The sequence below is a fragment of the Lichenostomus cassidix genome, chromosome 6 (genome assembly GCF_008360975.1).
Source record: "Lichenostomus cassidix isolate B80296 chromosome 6, HeHo_3.0, whole genome shotgun sequence".
NCBI lineage: Eukaryota > Metazoa > Chordata > Aves > Passeriformes > Meliphagidae > Lichenostomus > Lichenostomus cassidix.
In genome coordinates, this window is record NC_139487.1 from 11,777,154 (window position 1) to 11,799,607 (window position 22,454).

Consider the following 22,454-nt stretch of genomic DNA (forward strand, 5'->3'; position numbering starts at 1 on the left):
ACAATCTGGTGTTGCTCTGCCAATTTCTAGGAGCACAGGGGCATCTGTGATAAATCTTTTGAAGTGTTAATTCATCCAAATGGCAAGAATCTTCTCTGCCATCTTAAAAGTGAGAGAAATCAGCTTATAAGACATTGTTGTATTTAAAAGCAGTGTGTCGTAAGTACACCATTTACATGGAAAGTAAAACAGGTATGGCTGATGTTTCTTTTGATTATAAAACAGTCTATATTTAAAACATGTCATCAACAGACCAGGGTTATTTATAACATGTGGACAAAGCTGCAAACATTTATCAAATCTTTCCATTTGATTGTGTGTTCTATCCAGGCCGGTTTGGTCATAGACCAATATTCTCCAGAAACTCACTGTCCATGGACAGTCACAGCAGAATTCCACAGCTCTCAGCTCCCACACCACATGGAAAGCCAAGTCTCTCTGCTTTTACTTGCACCACACTTAGGTGTCAGCAAGGGAACTCTTGGTCTCCACATACTCAAGTGCTGCTCTTTTAACAGCCAGGACACTTTCTGCTGTACCGAATTTCCTCTCGTAATCCAGGTAGCGTTTGAAGAAGAATTTCATCTTCTTTGGTGCCAAGCTCAGGTGTATGACCCTCTCAAAGATGTCCCTGCAAGAAACCAAAGTGATTCAGATCACTGCATTGGTGACAGCACTCAATACAAGCCCCGTACCTTCTCTTTTAACAAAGAGCAGAAAGTCAGGGGAAACATTCAGTGGAAACTGCTGCAAAGTGCTGCTGCTTGAAGAAAGAGATTCCTGACAACTGGCCAAAATCTCAAAGTAGAAGCCTTCCATTTGCTTGCAAAACTCTAAGGCTGCTGGTCAGCTTAAACAAAGATCCAGACACTGTATTGGACCCTGCATTCATTAAGTGGGTGTGGAAAATTACTTCCTTTTGTCAACTCTCAGTAAAGAAAATGGAAAAAAGAGGTTTCTCTGTTTTCATGTTACAAGATATAAAAGACTGATTATTAAAGATTGATCTCACCCTTCAGATACAAGGCAATCCCTGCAGAGGGACAGATGAACCTCAGTACAAACGCTCTACTTTCTGTCATGTGGGCACTACCTACAAATCAGTTCCCCTCTGTCCTATGAAACGCTTTGGAGTCTCCTTGGTCCCGGCAAGGATAAGCATTTCCACACACCCATTTTGTGGAAAAAATTCCCTTTTGCTCTGCTCAGGGAAGCCCTATACAACCTCACACTGCAGGTTACCTCCGGTGTCCTCTGCCCCTTCTCAGCCTGCTGCACCACAACTCACCGTACTTCCTTCTGGCTGCCATGCTTGATCATGATGTCCATGTAGATGGACCAAATGTCTGTCCGCTTGGGATAGCTGCTGAGAGTGCTCTCAAAGAGGGCCTTGGCATGCTCTGTGTCCCCAGAATGGAACTCCAGCTGTGCAAACCTTGAAATGACATCCACATCTGGAAAAAAATAATTACATGTTAGGGTATCACAGCAACTCTCTTCCATGCAAACAAATATGAGTGAGCATTACACAGAACAGCAGCAGGCACGGAGACAGGACCATCTCTACACAGAGACAAAAGGTTCTGTTATGAAGAGATTCTGGACCAAGGTGGGATCAAAGTGGGAGAGAGAAGGGTCACAGTTCACTTCCGATTTCAGCTCTCTGCAGGAGAGAGAGGTTTATTTTTATGTTCATAACATATCATGCAGCACCCATGGGCAGCCCCACAAACCTGGGCTTAGACCAAGTGAACTTTTCTAGAGGGCTGTAAAACTCAAAGCTGCCTTTGCTTTGAGTGCTCTGCTTTTGTGCGTCACAGCAAATTCTATTACAGGTGGATTTAGCAGTGACATCCAGCTTGAAAGTCCCACTTCCCTGAGAGTCAGCTGGCTGCACTTTTCACTTATTACAAATGCTGTCACAGGCAGAGATATCAGAGAGCAGTCCCATCCCCTGTCAACATTAAGGTCCACATTAAGGCTGGGGCAGAGAGAGCTTACGTTCTTTGGTGGGCAGAGCCTTGAGAGCACGCTCCAGAAGCCTGTGTGTAGCCTCAGCCTGGCCTTGCTTCAGGAGGAAAGAGGCATATTTCAGCCACACGGATTTCTCCTGACGAAAACGCTTCAGCATTGTATGGTACAATTCTTCAGCTTGCTGGAAGGGCAGAGTTAGGTTAGATCAATCAGATTAATAACAAAACTTTGTGGCTTTAAGACTCTTATTCTTAGGCTGGGTATCTCCGAACACTTATGACACAAAAGCAGGCATCAATGCATCCTCACCCACTGTCAATCATAACCATTAATTCCAGTTAAGAACAGGACAGGACCAACATCTGACAGCTGGCAGCTTAAACAGCCAGCATTTGCAGGTTACTGGCAGGACTCAGTGGGATACATGCCAGGGCCCTGCTTGCACTATCTTACCTTGTACTTCTCCGAACTGGCATAGATGTCACACAGATGTTGGAAGACTTTCAGAGGTTCATTGTATTGAACTGCTCTCTCAAAGACCTTCATCAGTGTCTCCTCAGTACCATACATGTTCTCCAAGTTCAGCAGGGCTACCCAGACATTCAGCTTCTCCTGTTCTTCCCTTAAAGCAGATGTGAACAAGAATATTTAGCCTTTTGCCAGTCTTCACCAGTTTTTTTGCAAACTACCCTACACAGACTCACTGACTTGTAGCAGGCCTCCAGGACAAGAAAGAGGACATACTGCTCCCTGAAACACCACTTTTAGAGTAGAGCACAGCAGTTGATCCACATAGTTTTTTATCACTGCTGTTTGTAATTAAAAACCAGAAGGATGAGTCAAGAAAGCACAATATACTTAATCACGTAGCAGAGATGATTTAAGGTACAGCCCTATGGCAAAAGCAACAAGAGTTTCACCGTTTGTTTCATGTTTTGATTTAAGGACAACATCACTGACAGCATTCTGATTGCCCAGCAATATATCTGTTCACTCAGTGACACCTTCAGAAGTTCCTGCAGTCATGAGCTGCAGCAGGTCTGCTGTGGGAGAACACTGATGACTCAGGCCAGACCTTCAAAGTGCCAACTGACAGTTGATACTATTTAATCCTTCTGAGCTCACTGAAAGACACTCTGTCACTCCACACACACATACACACACTGGCACTACCACTGTACTTCCAACGCGACTACCCCATCATGATTTATTCTTTGAGGCAAAGAAAAGCAGAGCCTCATTATTACCTGAAACTGATTGTTTTAAGTGCTCTCTCTGCCACAGCTCTGGCCTTCTCAATCTCTGTAGCCTGGAGGTGGAAAGCCATGTACTGCAGCCAGAGGATGGAGCTGTTGGGACTGCCCAGCACCAGGCGGTCAAAGTCATCTGCTGACTGGGGCTGCCGACTCGGGTCCATTAGAGCTGCCTCTACTTTGCAAAGCTCCTTCTCCTTCTTCTGCTTCTCCAGCTCCTTCTCCTTCTTTGTTTGTTTCTTTAGTTGAAAGAGCAAAACAGGAGGACTCAGAAAGGGCAAGCACTTCATGGGGAAATAGGCAGGTCCAGCTAAAGCACAGCCAGACCTCTGTATGTCCAAGGCTAAGCAGTTTCCACAGGAAGAGATGAGGCCAGTAGTTTAGGAGAGGATGAAAATTATACACACACCCCACCCCTTCTTACACAGTTCACACCTCAAAGAAGAGCAGCAATACATGAAATCCCTTTTTTTAAAAATTAAATACATTGAGGGAACAAATACTTTGCTACTCTGGCACCCCAGCTCTTCTCCTTCACTCTGTAAAAATCCAACACAATTTCTCCCCATGTACAATTGGGGCATGTTGCTGGATCACTAGGGCGGACTCAGGTTTAAATTTGGAACTGACAGTGCCATAGTTCTCTGCCTTGTTACTTTGGGCATTAAAGCATCAGCCATGCATGGCCACTGCAGAGGTGAGTTTTGAGGGACAGAGGAAATCCTGAAGAGCAAACATGAAAGAAGTTCATGAGCTTGTTTCTGATTTTGCTAAATTGCTCTCACTGGAAAACCCTTCCAAAGGTTACAGCATAAAAGAAGATTGGTTTTTTTGGTGTTTTTCTGAATAAGAGGACTGTAATTTGAAAGGTTTTTTCATCTCCAGGTTTTTCTGTAAATTTACAACACTCAGGAAAGTAAAAAACAGAGCTGACATTAAATACAAAAAATTATACGTTCATGAAAACATTTGTTTGACTCTACTTATTTTTTTAACATGTCAACATGAGAAACCGCATTTTTCATGCAGCCATACTAAAATTGGGCCTTTTCTCCTCTGCTGCAGTGATATCTGGTACTAAAGTCAGTGTTCAGAATAGCTGAACAAGTTCCGTGTCAGCTGTCAAAGATGTTCCCTTGGGTTAAAAGACTTTGCTACAGGGCAGACAGACATGCAAATACCAAAACATCACATTACAGCCACTGTGTGGAGTCTCCAGTGCAGACAACACAATTACACAGTACCTTGGACTGCATATCCTCCTCCTCCTCGCTCTCAGAGCTCTCTTCCTTCTGATTCAGCACAGGTATATCCATTGCATTGTCTTCATCCCAGGTGAAGCCCATGGAAACTTGCAGTCTAGGAGCTTCACCAGGCTTCTTTATCTTGGAGAAAGACAGAAAATGCCCTGGGTTTCAATTTTAAGGTTTTAAACTGAGATCAGACAACTGGTCTTTGCTTGTGGCATCTCCCTGGCCAGTACTATTGACTTTTTGTACTTGCAAACAGCCCATCAGCAAAAATATTAACTGTGACCAGCTTTGCTGTAATTTAAATTCAATCCATCTCAAGCCATTTTCAGATTACACAAACACCTGTGTCACTCCTATCTGCAGCAGTAACACTTACTGTCTTTCAAGTCAAACTGACACATATAAATAGAGCTAGAAAAACATTTCAGGCTCAGGTTCTCCTCCAAACTTCTCACCTTAGATTTCTTTTTAGCTGCCTCTTCCTCCTGGTCATCATCATCCTCTTCACGGTAATACACCTCAATTCCACTGTCATTTTCATCTGCTGGGCAGACCTTCCTTTTCTTTGGCTCTGCCTCCTGCAACAAGGAGAAATGAGTGGACAGTGGGTGGCAACAACTGTGATGATCTTAAAGGCAATTCTGATCATAAAGTAAAGAGCCTGGCAGCAGAGAGAGGGCAATGCCCTGGCACAGCATCCCCCACTATTCTCTCACGTAACAGAGACAGCAGAGAATAAACCCATATGCACCTACACAGGGTGCAAACACCAAAGGGACAGGCAACACAACTGGGCTGCTATCTCAGTTAGCTCCCACCCCAAAAGAATAGCTTTTGATCTTTGTAACCTCCAATGCAATTTAATCTTTTTTTTTTCCTAGTCAGCATAATTTCTCAGCCTCATCCTTCTGGGATGAGACTGGGATCTTCCCAATCCTTTCAGTATTTGAACCAGTGAAGTCCATTAGCATGTCCTGTGCACTCACACCCATACCTGACCACTTTCAGAGTTTCCTCTTCTCCTTTTTGTCTTCAGCTTAGGCTCTTCTCTTTTTTCCTCATCATCTGCCTCTCTTTTTTCTTCCTCTGCTCCATACTTTGGCAGACCAAGGGATTCAGGCAAGACACTTGGCATGCCAGTGTCCTCAGGCAGGAGAGAGAGTTCGATATGTTTTTCTTTTCTATTTACACTGTGGTGTATCACCAGGAGTAGCAGGAGAGAAGAATAAGAAAAAAATCAGAGTATTTTCAATGACTGCAAGGATCTGAACTTCTTTCAAACCTTCCTGTCTTTTATTCTCCCTCTTTCCATCCTCTTCTCTTCCATCCTCTCCTTTCTACTAATTCATAGTCCCTTTTAAAGAACATTGGACCTACCTAAGCACTTTGGCAGTGAGCAGTTTTCCCTCAGGCAGGTACTTTTCATATAAGGAGTGTTTCTGTACAAAGTAAGGGGAAACATTCTGAAACAGGATTCGGCCCAGGAGGGAAGTGGACAAGCTGAGAAGAGAAAGAAAACCAAAAATAAGTATTCTACAGTGGGGGAAAAGAAAAATAAAGTGCAGTGACTCCATTTGTGGCACCACCAGTTCTATAAAGTCTCACATTAACTTTCCTTACTTTAATTTCATAGGCTCAAGACTGTATCCATGACATCTTGATTCCCAGGAGGAAATTATTTTGCAACCTCACATTGTGCCAGGGACCATCCCCAAACAAGATTCCACAATTGTACATTCAAAATAAGTTCTCCAAGACACATCACTTGCCAGAATAATTTTCTCAGGCTACTCACCCAAAGAATACACCTGATGCAGTGACTGATTTGACATAGCCTCTGAGTAACTGGCCTTTTTTAACTTCCTTAATACTTGTTATTTCAATATCCTCCACTTTGTTGTTTATCTTTGGATTCAGCCTAAAAGAAAAGAGAGGTTAGAAGTTGAAGCACTTGTCTGAATAATCCACATTCTGCTCTGGATACCAGAAAATTGATCAGTATTAACAACAGCTAGTACACTCTGGAAAACATACTGGATCAGAGATCCTTCAGTTTGTTCAAATGTACTAATGGACTACCTGCATCTCTGCCAAGCTCGGGACAGCATTAGGAAATACACATGCTGCTGCAAACAAAGCCAAACACATCAGCCTGGCTTTCTCTGACACTAAGAAAATAAGGAGAGTAAAACGGTGTCTGAAATTTTGCAAAGCATTTGCCTGGTGTTTTCCCAGTTATTTTAAAGATACTTAATTCCACATGGTTTATGCACTTTTGTTCCATAAGGAAGACAAAGCAAGAGGCTCAGTTTTAAGAGACGTTTAGGGCTAAGTCTGTTATTTAATCAAAACTGTTAAAATGCAGCTGAACATTGAAATGTAACATGTTTGTGTAGGGAATTCAATGGTAGAACTTTTCCTTTCTTCCCAAATGAGCAAACAAAAAAAGATAAGGCAGGCCTAGAAAGTGTGACAAACATAAGTTAAATCTGAACCCATTTGAGCAGCTTTAAGTTAAGGGTCAGACACTTCCATGTTTGCTGATACATAGGAAAATCTTTCTGAAGAAAGAGTAGTTATCATCCCTTATTAAAAAAAAAAAGCATTCCTTGGTCTTCTAATACTTGACACTGATCTGCCCAAACCAAGAACTGTATTTCATAATCCTTTTCTTCACTAGAAGGAGATCAACAGACTAGAGGGATGACACATACCGGGATTGCCGGAGAGATAACTGGATTTTGCCATTCTCATTGGAGAGGATGTAACACCTGCATGGCAGAGGATGAGAAGAAAACACAAAGCTTTTTTACATGCTAAAAAATGTCCCAGGTAGAAAATAGGTATCTTCACTAGCAGAAAAAGAAAATAAGCACTCTGTTCCTTGAAGCACTTGCTGTCTAACACAAACCAGCATGACACAATAGCTCATAAAAGTAGATAAAGGACTTTTGAAACATGTCTACTTGATTTACCCCATCTCTACTACCGGTACAAAAGAGCTAAAGATTGTTCCAGCTGAATCACTTGGCCTGTTGCACTCTCCAGCGTTCCCAACAAGTATACGAAGCAGAGAAATGCAATTGCTTGTGCATTACAAATCTAAAAACAGCTCATTTCCAAACAGCCTACAGAAACCACTGCAGAGATATGATACCTGGTTTCCCTTAGTCCATCAGCACCTTAGCTAACAGAGTAGCTACTCTCAAAGACAGTCCATGAAGGCAGCTGAAAAGGGGCTTCTTCATAAATGGAAAATACAAGACTTTCAACCAAACATATATAATGGAAGTCAGCATCACTTCTTAGCCACAGACTGACCTTACAGTCTGGCATTATCTCATTGCACTGAAAAGCCTGTCACTGAAGGAAGATATTTCTAAGCCTTGCAGCTCAAGAGAACAAAGAAGACAATTACTGACCTGACAATCTTGCCAACTTTGAAGCTCCCCAGAGGATTCTCTGTGTAAGTATCACTCAGGTGAAAGATGCTGACTTTGCCAGTCTTCCCACCTGGCAGCGCAATGGTCAAGCCAATGTGTGGAGTCACCTTTTTTACCATGCCTACTGTGATGGTGTCCTGCTCCAGAGACTGAATTCCTGGAAAAGGTGAAGGAGGGACAGGGCTTCATAATACTTGAATATATGAAGCAACAGAGGTAGTAGGTTAGTGTAGCTGATTTTTGTTGCCTAGTCACATATCAAACCCACAAACTTTTGGTATGGTGCAGTCTATGCAATCTCTCAGGACACAGCAATATTTGCCTTGGTGGCCCAGACAAGGTCCCTTAGTTGCACAACTCCAAGATCCAGAATAACTGAAAAATGTTGATAAATGTACCATCTCACGTCTGAGATTAAAAGGGACTATGTTCACAAGAGCTCAGAGAAGGGCCTAGGAAATAAGGCTAGGAAATCACTGGGAAAGTGATTCTTTATTCTAGAGGTCTGACCTCGCTTGTCTTAGATGCTGCTACATCTAAGTCAGGGTCCCAGGGGCTAATTCTGTTCTACAGAGAGTTACAGCTTGGCTCTGGAGTGTAACATCTTCACCTGAGGGGTCAATGCAGGCCCAGCTCTGAGTAAAGCATCACATGTGGTGGGATCTTGCTGTTAAGGCTCCACAATACCTGTGAGTGACAAGCAGAGGTTTGTTTCAGTGGCATCTGTTCCAGTCACTGTAGCTGATAATGCCTGGCCATTTTTGAAGCTCTTTTCTGGATGTTTTAGGACCTGAAATAAAAGACACATTTCCATTTACTTCCAGAAAAGGAGTTTTGCACAACTGTGACTGGTGTTTCCCCTATGAACCTTCACACTTTCTGCAGTCATCTTTGATATGCAGTAGACCTGATAGCTCAGCACTGCTTCAATGGCTCTGCTACCCTGAGCCAGACTAGCTACAGGCACAGTACTTGCTTGTCAGCACGGGGCAGAACACTAGATTATAAATTCACATGGGTGTCAGAAGTGTCTGCAGTCATTACTAGTGGCCATATGCATGGGAAATAAAAAAAAGTATGTGTAGCTCACCAGTAACAGCCTCTTACCTTGGTGTTCAGAGACAGCAGCAGGTGAGGAACTCTTCCTCGAATGTCAGGGGCGATGTCTACCTCCAGCCAATTTTTGAGCATGTTATACTAAAAAGACACCAAAAACCAGAGAAGACAGCATGACACCTTGGGGGATAATTTTTTTTCCTGGCAGAAATTTTTAAGGCTAAGAAGAACTAGTCCAGCCTTGGCTTTTGCACCAAGCAAAAATGGTGATTTGGATTCTATTCTTACAAGTGTAACACTGCTGTGGTTCACAGAGTGCACACAGGAGACCAGCAGTGTGTGTACTTTGTGCTGGTAGCATACTCAAAGACCATTTGGCCTGCTGGCAACAAATAGGCATGCTAAAGAAGACAAGTCAGCTTGATTGCATTAAGTACAGAAAATTTCTATTTCCTTGCCCTGCTTTCCCCAAAGGACATTGCACTTGCCACGGGCCACTCTCACAGTTAATGGAGAGCACAGCAGTGTCCATGCTTAGGTCTCAGCAAGGCCCCTGCTGCCTCCCTTCTTCTTAAGAAGATTCTGACCTCACCTTCCTTACAAAACAGGTGACTGTCTGTCCAACATCATAGAGTCCAAGTTTCTTGAGGGAACTGTCTTCTTTAAGATTCAGCATGGCTGTGAATTCCCCTTCTTTTTCACTGTTTGCAAAAGACGAAAGAGGATATCAGTAAAACAGCTTTGGTCCTAATGATGAAGATTAAAGTTGGAAACCATGGAGAATATGGTGAGCTAGTACTACTGTGACACTGTCTTTCACCCCTCCCCAGCTGCATTTTTCTGCAAAGAATTAATTCTTCCCAGATCATAAGAGGGAATCTTTCTGATATGAATAGACATGACAGAGTCCAGATTGGCAGAACCTGAAGCCAAAAGGATATTCAAAGGAAATCATGTGCTAGGAGAGCACTGTTATGTTTAACACAGCTACAGGACCCTAGTGTGAGAGAGTAAGAGGCCTTGCCTCACTGCATACATGTGGAGGTCCTTGCTCATGGCCAGCTCCTTGACAAATGGGACATACAGAGGACAGAATATCCAAGGATATAAGGTCTGTAAAGCATGTGCAGACAGCAGAGAGGCCAACACTAACCTTGGTCGAATGCTGAGCTCTGGAATAGATTGTGTGAAGTGTGGATGAGTGATGGGCAGGCACCTAAAGAAGAGGAAAAGGATCAAAGTTTCTCATGCTATCTCCAGGCCCCAGTCATCCACATTTAATCCCTCTGCATTTGCAAAAAAACCCTCCAGGTGCAAGCCCTCTAAAACTACCAGAGCCTTCTTGTTCCAGTTCTTCTTATTACTATTTCAGTGGCAATTTACGTAACCAAAATACACCAGCAAACTTAGTCCCTGAGGCCAAATCCTGCTTGTATTTAAGGCTTCCACTGGATCTTAAGAGTTTAGACATCTTTTTTTTTCTTACAGTCTATACTCCAGATAAATACAGTGACACAGGTAGAAAGCGAATTCACTGAAAGGTGGATTTGGGAGAGAATATAACAGCAGATTTGCTCAGGCCTCAACTGCTTCAGCAAGGGCAGCTGTAACAGCATCTGTTGACAGAGGGAACAGCCTAGATGGCCTAAACTGACACACAAGCTGTTTCACCTTTTGCATTCCCCCAGAAGGAATACCATGTACATGTTTTCCCACCTGTGAGTATTCACATCTCTGCCTCCAATGACTCGAGCAGTCACTTTCTGTCCAGCTTTCAGAGTTGAAGTTGGAAAAGAGCCTATGGGCACTTCATCCAGAATTCGGGATGCATGGATTGAACCTGTCAGTTTGTCATCAATAGCAACAGTGACATGGGTTGGTTTGATGGATTTCACAGTACCAGTAACAACATCCCCCGGGGAAAGCGAATGTTTCACAGCAGGAAGCATCTCTTCTAATACTGTTTCTGATTCGTTCCGCACCCTTACAAAAGCACTCTTCTTGGCTGTGCCTTGGACTGCTAACAAGACTCCATGGTCATTCTCCTTCACTGCTTTTAAGGTCACAGAGACTGTTTGTCCCACCCTCAGTTTTTCTGAGTCGAAGCGGAAGGTGTCGTTGAAGTGACAGGCGATGGGGACAGCTGCCAGCTGGCCTGTTTCCAGCAGAGACGTGATGGCAAAGTGCTCTGTGATGTGCTGCACCGTGGCAGAGTGCTGCGAGTTCTCTCGGAGCCGCTGGACAGAAACGAACAGAGTGACTTCTCATGCTGAGATTTTGATTCCCTCCTCTCTACCTCCCACACTACTAAAAGAAGAAACAGGCCCCCTTGAAATTTATTAATCACCTACAGTTTTGCCAGACAAGCAGAAACACACAAACTCAAAAACTGAATGCATACTCACTCGCTTGGGTCTTTGCTTTAACAGCTCTTCCCGAAGAGAAACATAAACCTCAGATGTCAGGGCATCCACATGAAGAACCAATGCCTTTCTTTTCTCACCAGGAGCAATATTTTTGTCTACAAATGAGAATGAGAATATGTCCTGATGACAGTGAAGCAACTGCAATAGTGGCACATGACAAACACAAAAGGTTCAATTCCTGAAGACCTAAGACTGCTTAATTAATGTTGTATCTGAGCCAAGTCAGTACCAAACATATAATAAGTCTCTTTAAGAAGACATTCTTCCAACATTAATGGCAGTAAGGAAAAAAAAAAGGGAGCTTTTTATTTGGAAAAGTCTGATGCTTTCATGGAAAAACTAAGTTGATTTTATGAAGATACAATTCTTATATAATGCAGACAAGGCTGACTAAAACCAAAGTCAATATAATATAGATTTTTAAAAAGATTTTCCTAACACTTGCATAAAACTATCATCAGTCTATCTGTTGCCAAGGAAAAAAAGAAACTCTTCTGACACAGAAGTGCTGGGGTTATTACTCCTGCTGAAGTTAGAGGTCTTGCTTTCACTGGTTTATTCACTACTTCAGCAAGTGCATGTTTGGTTCTGCACAATATGACACCTTTCTTTATTTTTTTAATTGGAAAACACTGGAATTGCTGTCCTGTTCTAAAGTCATTAATTTTTCAAGAAAAACTAACAGCTTTCAGATAGATATTCCTTGGAGTATGCTTTTTCTAAAGGAAGAAGGAAAAAAGCAAGAAAGCTGGAGCTCGTATTAATACTCTTCTATATATAGTATAGTTCAACTAAGGATCTCTGAGTACAAACTAGACGCCCAAAACTGCAGAATTAACAGAGGCAAAGGAATGTTTTAATTTTCTGAATCACACAAATGGGTCAGCAAGACATTGGGAAACTAAACTACTCTTCAAGGCCATCCCTACTCTCATCAGACTTCTCCCTGTAAGTTCCTCATCAGAAGAATCCATCATGGGAGAGGTTTCAAAGTACAAGACTGAAAACCAACACAAGCAAAGGAAAGACCCTCACCTCCCAAATGGTAGTGGGCAGCAGTTACAGTCAGGCCTGTGACAGAGGTGCCACTGAACAGTGCTGAGCCATCCTCCCTCACATCCTGCACAATCAGATGCACCCTCTTCCCAGGCACCAACTCACAAATGCTGGGCTCTCCTAAATAAAAGGAAGAAAAAGCAAGAAGTCAGTTTTACTTCTCTTGTTTCTTTGCAAAACAAAGACAAGCCTTTGCATTTACTCAGTGGTACATGAAACATTCAACTGCCTTCATAAGGGAAAACTAAGCCTAGGCTCCTGAATCTGTAGAAATACAAAGTAAATTCTAAGAGTTAATCAAGGTAGAAACACTTTTGTGACATTAAGGACCTAATAATTTTGGACAGAATATTTTCCAATCTTATAGGAACACTGGCATGCAGCATTTCATATGAAAAAAAGTGAAAGCAAAATAGATTAACATTAAAAACCCAAAACAGACCCGTCACTTCACAATTACAGGAAACAAAACACTAAAAATTACCAAATATAGGAAGAATCCTCAAATGTCAAAGTCACAATTTGAAAAAAACACTAGAAAAGCATGTGAGAAAATCCCTGCTGGAGGACCTGTAATACATGTAGGCAAATCTATCTGAACAAACTCATTGTCATGTGAATACTGTGTTTCAGTTATCACAAGCACTTGACCCAAAATCAGTGCAAGAGACTTAGCAGACTTTCTCTTCTTGTTCCTCTAAAGCCCCATTTTTTTTTCACCTGACACCCTTTAGCAGAACATGTACAATCTTTTACCTTTTCTCAACAAGTTCCTGATTTCTTTCAGCTCCTTGAAATATTGATTCAGGATGGCAAAGCTCTCTGCAGCAGAATCTCCTGAGCTGCACTCAGACACCTTCAGATTGAGGAGCACACGCTGCTTCTCCTCATCAATGCTCATAACCTTTGCAATCACAGTCTGTCCCACCACAAAGTGGTCCTTGGTGTCTGTCACAAACTTGTCACTCATGCTCTGTGCAAAGGAAACAGAGGGCAAAGATTACTGAGCACAGCTGGTACCGACCAACCACCCACAGAGCTGTGCATAAGGGTTTGAGTTAAGACTTCATGAAAATGCATAAAATAAATTAACAAAGACTGAGAAAAACCCGCCAATTAAAATTAATTACCGAGGTCATACGAAACACTTGTTGAAGCTTAAGTTCACTTGAATAAAGTCCTTCATTTCATTTTGGAAGCAATTTAAAAGGCAAACCTAAACCCTTTTACCCTGCAGCAGGAAGCTGTGCAAATGCAGGGCCTGCAGCCCAATTGTTCCCTCCTTGTTATTGTACCTTCGCTAAAACCATGTTTCAAGCAGCCTGATCACACACATGCTGCTTACTGGAGGCATTTGCTTACCACTTTGGGTGCCAGTCCTGTCACACCAAAAGGGAACTCCACAAACACTCCAAAGGGCATCACATTCCTCACATAACCAGTCAACAGCATGCCAGGCTGGATTTCAGAGAAGCTTCTCACAACTTGCTCCTCCTGTACAGCAGAAATCACTGCAGACTTTCTGCTCAAGATCTGAACAACCAGTTAAGAAGAATGGGAAAAGATGAATGAAAGGAGCACAATGCCAAGCAAATCTCTCAATGCTGCTAACCATTGGGCTAAAGCACTTGCTGCAAGTTAGAGGACATGAATTCTAAGTACTGTAATTCAAATTTCTGTCTTGATCTTCCTACACAAAAATTTAGCAACTGATGTCTCAAACTGCTCAGCATCAAAGATGAATGCTTCACAGTTCAAGAAATATCAACTTCCTAACATTTCAGTTCAGACTTCTGGTATAAAAAACAGCAAAATTTTTCCTAAGGTTGTGCTATGATTAACAGCCCAGAAGCTGGTTGGGAAAACAAGTCAGCTCACAACCAAGGCCTGGTTTTGAAGGCATTCTAGCAGCAGCTGAGCCTCACTTCCAACACAAGCTATAGTGACTCTTTGAAGTATCACTAGCTTGACAAGCACTTCCACTTCAACACACTAACTACTGTATCTTCTGCTTGTTGCAGATACTCTGGATTCCTGAGAGATACCTCCTTCCCCACACTTTGTTTGCCTGGTTGAGGTGGCAAAGGATACAATGTGCTCTCCCTTGTCACTTAGATACATAACTCTGGGCAGGACATCTCCTTCTTGCAGACAGTGCCACAGGAGCTTGGAGGTAGCAACGAAGTCAGAGAGGTGCAGCATGGGGATCCAGGCTATCACATTGTCTTCATCTTTTAAGATAGAAACTTCTAACCCATTATCTTTCTTCTTCAAGATTTTCACATCAACTATCTGAAAAGAGAAAAAGTATAGTGATACAAAACTCCACGTGTTTTTGAAGTAATCTCTTTTGATGCACAGGGTACCAAATGATGTGCTGCAGTGAATCTGACGTTGCCCCCCAGCTATACATGAATAACTCTCAGATCAACAGGGCTGAGTCTAAAAAGCATGCCAACATTGAAGCCAAAATAAAAACTAATTCTCCTCTCCTAAAGAAATGAAGAGCTAGAAACATTCTCATGGTTGTGATTTTCATTTGAAGGCGAAGGGAGTAATTTAATCAAGATTAGAACTATCCTGTTCCTGAAGTAGCAACATCTGCAGAGAGTTGCAAACTATTTATTGCAAAAACAGGGAAACATTTCAAAATATTACTTTAAAGTTTTCTTTTTCCAGAGAGCATAAGCAGCTGCTTTTGGAGCAAGAAAATCAGCAGCATCCAGAAAGTTAAAAAGAGGACTCCACTTAGGAGTAGGAGCACTAAACAGCACCTTTATCCTGACCTCTGAAAACAGATCGTTTTTGATCCAGGAGACCAACCACAAAGTAAGAGATGCACGTTTAATGTTAGTTCCTGATCACCACCAGCTTTCTTGAAGCAATGCTGTTCAAAGTGATACCAAATCACATGAAAAATGAGTAGGAAATGGCAACAAAGGAATTAGTCATTGAATTCAATACCTCTCCTATTTGATATTTCACTTCCAGTTTCTCCTGTGGAGTACATTTCCACTTGTCCTCAGGGCCAGGCTTGCTTGACAATCTGAAGGACAACAAGAGTCTTTCCTGCTGGGGCTCACATTTTAAGACCATTACTTTAAGAACCTGCAGGAGAAAAAAAAAAAAGTATAAAACAGAAGTTAAATTCAGCTGACCCTCTTCCTCAGTTTGTTACCACCTACAAAACAAGACAGGGAAATTTGTACACAGTACAATTTTCTCTCACACTTGAGGATAGCAAGCCAGTGACATACACAAAGAGCTGCCCATTTTACAGCCTACCCTGTTTAAATGGAGAACAACTAAGTGATAAAGTGAAAGGACGTAAACATCTCTTGGTGTAGCTGGTTCCTCAGGAGAAAGCCCATTTTGAAGCCAACTCAACTGCAGATTTTTCTTTTGCAAACACATGGCACAGCAGAGGTACATTACCTGGCCTTCATAGAAGACTTTCTCTGGACAAGATACAGGTTCTGAGCTCAGCTCATTCTTGGGTACCAGACCTTTGACATCATTGTAGAACTTCACGATGCAGCCAAACTCCCTTGCACACACTACAAAGCCATGTGTGATCAGGCCTGGTTTTGCATCTTCATAATTTGAAAGGACTGGAAGCTTTGATTGGACAAGACTTTTCTTCAGAGTAAGGATCAGCTTCTTTCCTCCAGGGTTGCACTCTAGTACCTACAAGAATGGAGTACAAAAAGGCTCAAAAAGCATGTCTGACCTTGCCTGATCAATCCAGCTGCTAAATACTCAGAACAGAAGAGTGCAAAGCAGCTGAAGATCCTGTCTGGCAGCTCTCACCCGACACTTGACTTCATCTCCTATGTTGTACTTCTTCTCAGGCTGCTTCAGGATCACATCAGAGAGATGGAGGGATGGCACAAGTCCTCTAATCCCATCAGCCACTTTCACCTGCATCCCAATGGGTTTTAGAGAAAGCACTTTGCCCTAGAACCCAAAAGAGGGGAAAGAATGGGTAAATTCTTTCATGAAGAACAGACTGTGCACATTAACAGCCAAGAGACTACAACACCCATTATCACCAAATCTAATCACTCAAAAGAAAAAAAATCTTAGACCAATCTAAACTCCACCCAACCAATCTGACCCTTTAACTTTTATATACTTCATAAGGTTGTTGTACAGCCTCTTTTCATTATGTGTGCCTTGGCCACATAACGAATAAAAACACAAGCAAAATGGGAAGAGTATTGCATCCCATTAATCAAGCCCTGCAAGACAAAGTTCCTCTCATTTTCATCTCACTAGTCTGGATCAGAAGTTGAACACACATATTAGGCAGAAAGAATGCACATTGTCTAGATCATTGCTTTAAGTATAACATGCCTGAGTCCTTCAGGAGCTCACCTGCACCACATCACCCGTGTGGAAATCCTGGTATTGCAGAAATGGTGCTTCAATAATCTGACTGAGGAAGAGACACAAAAAGAAGCTAAATCAGCCAACTTGAAGGAAATCCATGATAAAACAAGACAGTCCCCTCTGACTTGTCCCAAATATCCCTTATTCCACACATTCCCCAATGTTCTACAGCTCCAGAGCTGTGTTTTACTCCAACTGACCTATCTCCCAAAACAGCTCTTGGCACATAAAGTTCAGGGAGGCTCGCAAGGCTCCATTTCAGCTGACAGTCACAGTTACGGCCTCATGAGAGGAGAACCCACCATCTGCTTTGCTGAAAGCCACAAATTTGGAAGTACTAAGAGGGAGTTTTCAACACAAATGAGCTGGAAGATCAAGGCTCGATTTCCTGCTGAGCCATGGTCTTCTGACACAATTGTGGCAGAACTAATTTAGCCTCTGTGGCTCAGCTCACTAACAATATTGATGGTGTCCCCATTGCATAGAGTATGGGGAATATATGCAAGATGCCCAGACAACCTGATGTGCCACAACATAGACACAAGTTAAGAAACCCAAATGGCAAGTTTCAGTCCAGCAAAGCAGTGCAGTATTTTCCACTCTTAAACACACCCTTCTAATTCTTCAACTGATTCTATGGAACAGTGTATCATACTCACTGCTTCAGAGATACAACACACATCTCATCCATCAGGCTGTAGTCAATGATCCGACATTTATGTTTGCAACCTTCCTTAAATGCTCCAGGTTTAAAGGACTTTCTGGTTTTTGAAAGATGTTTCAACTAGAAAAAATGGAATTATAAGTTAGTGTTTGGCAAGTGGAAGCACTGATACGGGCCTTAGGTTGAAGTGGTAGCATCTGACAAATCTGTTCCTCCAACATTCTCTTTGTGCAGGAGGTTTCACCACCTCTTCCACAACAACCCTCCCACATTTCAATTCAAACAAGGGGATACATTATTTGGCAAACAGCTCGCACACTGTCTTAATTTTACTGTATTGTCTCACAAAGAAGATAAAGGTTAAAAAAAAACCCACCAAAAAACCCTCCTAGCTCCCTATCCCAGCAGGCTAAGACAGATATGGAGGACTTGCCCCACCAGCCTGGTACTTACACGTGCAAAGGCAAGAGTGCCATCATCAAGCTCAAAGACAGCTCCAAACTGCTTGTAGAAGGCTTTCACTGTGGCCTCCTCCAGCACAGCCCCCATGCGCTGCTCAGGGAGCTGGCGTGGGGCTCCCCCAGGGTGCAGGAAGGGCGAGCGCAGCGTGAGCCGCACTGCCCTCGACGTGGGGTGTACAGACAGCACACAGGCCTTCACCTGGGAACACAGAGGGCTCATTAAACAAGATGAGAAAGGCACCTCACTGATGCTTGTAGACATTCTGCTTGGTACCTGAACTCCCTGTCCACATACAAGCATTTTTCCAGTATTGCTACTAAGACGTCACTCCAGTTCTAGCAGCTTCATCAAGGAGAGATTTTTGCTTTTGTCTGTTGTTTACAGACTAGACTGGTATCAATGCAGGGAGGGGAACATAACCACACAAGTCATGTTTCTATCCCTTGCAAATCTCTCAGGCTTCCCAGATAAGTCTTCCAGTAATGGCTTTGCTCCTTATAGCTTTAAAGCAGCCACAATAGTAATTCAAGTAATGGATATGAAAGAGAGCTATCAGCAGTAAGATTTCAGAGATAATTCCACAGAAATTCTGGAGGAGATAAGACATGTTGTAAGCAACATAACAACTCCAGGCATCCTCCACCCTCCTTACCACTTGATCTGGAGAATAGCTCATGGATTTCTCTGGGTCCATGTGCATGAAATCCACAATGCCAGTGAAGTAAGACAGAAATTTAAGTTTCATCCCAAGTGGGTCCACCTAGGAACGGGAAGGAAAAGATGCCAAAAAATTTTTTCACTAAGTTTGCATGCAGCACAGAGAGCAATTCACACATTTTAAAAATTTGGCACCATCAGTGTTAATCAACAAGCACATCACAAGAGACAGAAAAACTGCTAACAATTCTGCTTTGCACATTCTGTTGAAAAAACAATCCTTTAGTTTTTTGATAATGCTGTGTAAACTCAGAAGACTATGCTATCCTGTTGAATACTTTACCTAAGAAAAGGCCAGAAAGCACAAAATTCATCCTGTTCTGATTCAAACTTCATCACCAGCTTCAGACTGAAGCCTTTATACTCAGGGAATCATAACCAGAACAGGGATCAGGCCTCAGATGAATGTGGTGGAGGGAATGTCTAGCAGATTATGTTTGCTAGTGCTATGTAATTGAGACCAAGTAGAAATTTTCCACGGCATAAACTCCCATCTCTGCTTCACCTGTGTCCTGCCTTCAACAAGGCTCAGAAGAAACCAACTCAACAAAAGAAACCCAAACCAGAGCTTACCTTCTGCACTCGAGCTTTCACCACCAGCCCTGGCAATAAATTAGAGAGTGACCAGTTCTGTCTCTCTGTGGCAATGGACGCAGCCACCTCTGACCGATCGATGGACAAACAGACCACTCTGCCCTCGCTCTTCACTTCCACAACAAAGCAGTTCAGGTTCTGGCCTATTTTCAAGTCAGGCCCTACAAAGACAAGTCACAGCATAAAACCTCTACCAGGAACACTCAGGATTCCCTCCCACTCTTTTCAACACTTTTACCGAGTTCTCTCTCAATCCAAGTGAGGTTTACTGCCAGTAGGGCTTGGAGCAGTAACACAGTCTGTCAGATCACAGGCTGAAACACAAAGGCTTGTTGCAGACCAGCCACAAAACTGCTGGTAGCAGCAACCTGCAAAGACTCCACCGTGACCCAATCCCACCAAGGTGCACTAACACCACAAATATGATACACTTGAATCCCTGTCATTCTCCTCCTCCATTTTAACCCAGCAGATCCTCCTGCACTACTTCTTACCTTTCTTAACTGCTTTGATGTAATTCTTGGCTTTCTGACGAGGCAGGAAAGCATGAGTCCCAGTCACACCAATATCTATGAGGTAGCCGTGGTCTTCCAGACTAGACACAGAGCCAGAAAGCACCTGTTGGGAGGAAAGCACTGCAACTCAGTAATGTAATGAAACAGCTGGGTCTTCAAAGAATGAACATCTGAAAAGAGATTCCCCACCCAAGTACTCTCTTGTTTTGTATGGACAGAGAACTGAGCTTTTCAGAGCAGTAGCAAGAACACTACATTTTTTCTTATTACACAGCTCACCCTAACACTAAGGTCTTAACTCTACCCTTATCCAACTGTGCTAATATGGAGCACACAAACCAGTAGGAAAATAATTCTGATGGTCAAAAATAGCAGGTGCATACAATCATACAGCTAAAACCACAAAACATAAACAACCAAGCACCTCTGCAAGGCATGTTATATATTACCCTCTGTAAAAATTAACAAAGAAACCTACTCAGAAAGAAACCATTAAATAACTTGTCCATACTGAAACAGAATAAGGTGAATTAATTTCATGAATGACAACCTGGAGACAAGAACTAAACCCATTCTCTCCTCACAGATCTCTCCCGTGGTGGGAGCAGCTCCACATTCTGCTCTGATCCCATGTAAAGACACACAGAAATGTTCCTCCATGCAGCATGCAAAAGCCCAGGGAGGCTGTGACAGACCCAGACAACGTACCATGCCTGCTGCTAGTGCTGTAGAGTTCAGGCCCTTATTGACCTTCTTGGGGTCAATCGATAACTTGACACTGCGACGTCCATCGTCACTTTTCTCAATGCTGGTCACGATGCACCTGACCAGTGTCCCTGGAGAATACATGTCTGGGAGCGAATGCACCTCCTGCCCAGCAACATGATCAACAGAGAGACATTCAAATTTTACATTAATGAATTACATAACAAGGCTAGAATTTGTTACTGAAACAGCTTTTGAAAACAAAATCCCATAGGAAAGTCCTGTTTCTCTGCCAACACTACAGTAACAAGCAGGAAATGCCACAAACACCAGGATCTCAATAGAGAAGCAGGGATGACACTATGTCTTGTCAGCAAGACTGAGAGGCTTTCCTTAAAAACAACCAGCGTGGGCTGGAGTCAGGAGACTGCAGCTGAGGAAACATCCACAGACCCAACAGTGACCCTAATCTCACCTCCCCCTTCAGCAGGGAAAAACACCACCAGCAAAGGGGTAGTGCTAATTCCACATTTCACAGCACCTTGAGAAAACTTAGGGACTGCTGTCCTATAATCCAAACCAATATGATGTTGTAATGGATTATTTCATCCTCCTTTTTTCTAGTAGTCAGCCATTATCAGGAAATTGCAAAGTTTGCTTGAAAAATCCAGTTCCAAACCAGGATCAGTCTTTGTTAGGCTCCTGACCAAAACCTCAGGGTTGGTTCTGAAGTATTAACAACACTCTCCAGCTCCAAGCACAAATCACAGCCCCAGTCCCAGGTCTCACCTCCAGGAGCTCTCCTTGGGCCACCTGCTTGGTGAGCAGTTTGCTGTAGGCATCGCTGATCTGCGTGACCGGCACAAATCCAGAGAGGCCATTGGGCAAACTGATGGTGAGCTCATAGTCACTGACCTCTTTTATACAGCCAAGGAGCAGCATCCCCTCACTGAGAGCCTGGGAAAGCAGGAAAAATAGCATACTGCGGATATCTTGGCAAGTCAGTGATAACAGGGTGGCAAGCAGCAAGTTTTGTACTGGATGACTGATATATTTTAGAGGTTTAGGGAGGAAGAACATGCCATTTTTATTGGAAAAGAAAGGCACACAAAATCAAACATTTATGCACCAACCTCAATTGTGAGTGGTCCAATGTCCATAACATTGTCTTTCACAGCAGCTGTTTTGTCTGCCTTGAACTTTTTCTGCTTTCCTTGATCATTCTGGCTCCTTTTTCTTTTCTGGGGTTTTTCTTCATGTTGAACCTAAAGTGAATTACAAGCACAGATAAAGAGACAAATTTTGCAGTAAGGCAGAACTCTGCTGCCACAAATAAAACACTGATCTGGAGGAAAAAAAGAGAACCATCTTGCAAACTGCTGTATGTCTACATGCAAGTCTTCCAAAGTATCTCCTTTGGGCTGAAGCTGATCATTTATAAAGCTGAATCTTGGGAATGGAAAAGAGCAGTGTGAGAGATCTGCACCACAATCCACTAACAGAAAGACCAAACTTAGCCTGTACCCAGTAACACCAGGGTTGCCATGCTGCACCTTGGGATAAGATGCTTGTGGAAAATTTAAAAGCTACAGCCTGATCAATAATTTTGACTGAACTTTCCTAGTCATCACAGTCAACATGCAACGGACATCAGGGATCTTTCAGAAATCATTAGAAAGGTGGATGTCAGCAGTCATGTACTTCTCTGAGTCCCTTACGTAGTTTACTATAGAAGTAACAGGTTAGAAGGGCTGCAGTCAAATTCTGACAGTGGAAGAGCTCTGAGAAGTTAATCAAGAACATGCAAACAACGTACATCAAACAAATTGTCCCGTTCTAACTTTGGCTTGGGTGTTTTTCCCTCTGCAGGTTTCTTCTGGATCCCTCCTCGAGGAAAGTTTTCTTCCATGGATGCCATGCTTGCACTGCTCTGGGACGAATGAC

At 42.8% G+C, this 22,454-nt stretch overlaps 1 protein-coding gene across 1 annotated transcript; it reads right to left on the bottom strand.

The window, feature by feature from the left end:
• Positions 1-204: 204 nt before the first annotated feature.
• Positions 205-22,439, bottom strand: PDCD11 (programmed cell death 11). Its single transcript, XM_085064913.1, has 35 exons — positions 22,327-22,439; positions 21,644-21,775; positions 21,300-21,467; positions 20,514-20,675; positions 19,785-19,908; positions 19,270-19,451; positions 18,632-18,739; positions 17,971-18,177; positions 17,513-17,637; positions 16,839-16,899; positions 16,272-16,418; positions 15,897-16,148; positions 15,426-15,569; positions 14,553-14,753; positions 13,824-13,994; positions 13,218-13,434; positions 12,441-12,581; positions 11,385-11,500; positions 10,696-11,216; positions 10,133-10,195; positions 9,572-9,680; positions 9,031-9,120; positions 8,611-8,713; positions 7,903-8,080; positions 7,195-7,251; positions 6,276-6,398; positions 5,858-5,980; positions 5,475-5,670; positions 4,936-5,058; positions 4,472-4,612; positions 3,222-3,466; positions 2,428-2,596; positions 2,002-2,155; positions 1,289-1,454; positions 205-631 (listed from the first exon to the last, which is right to left on the bottom strand). Exons 1-35 carry the CDS (start codon positions 22,426-22,428, stop codon positions 460-462), a joined length of 5,493 nt encoding a protein of 1,830 aa, XP_084921039.1. The 5' UTR covers positions 22,429-22,439; the 3' UTR covers positions 205-459.
• Positions 22,440-22,454: the final 15 nt, after the last annotated feature.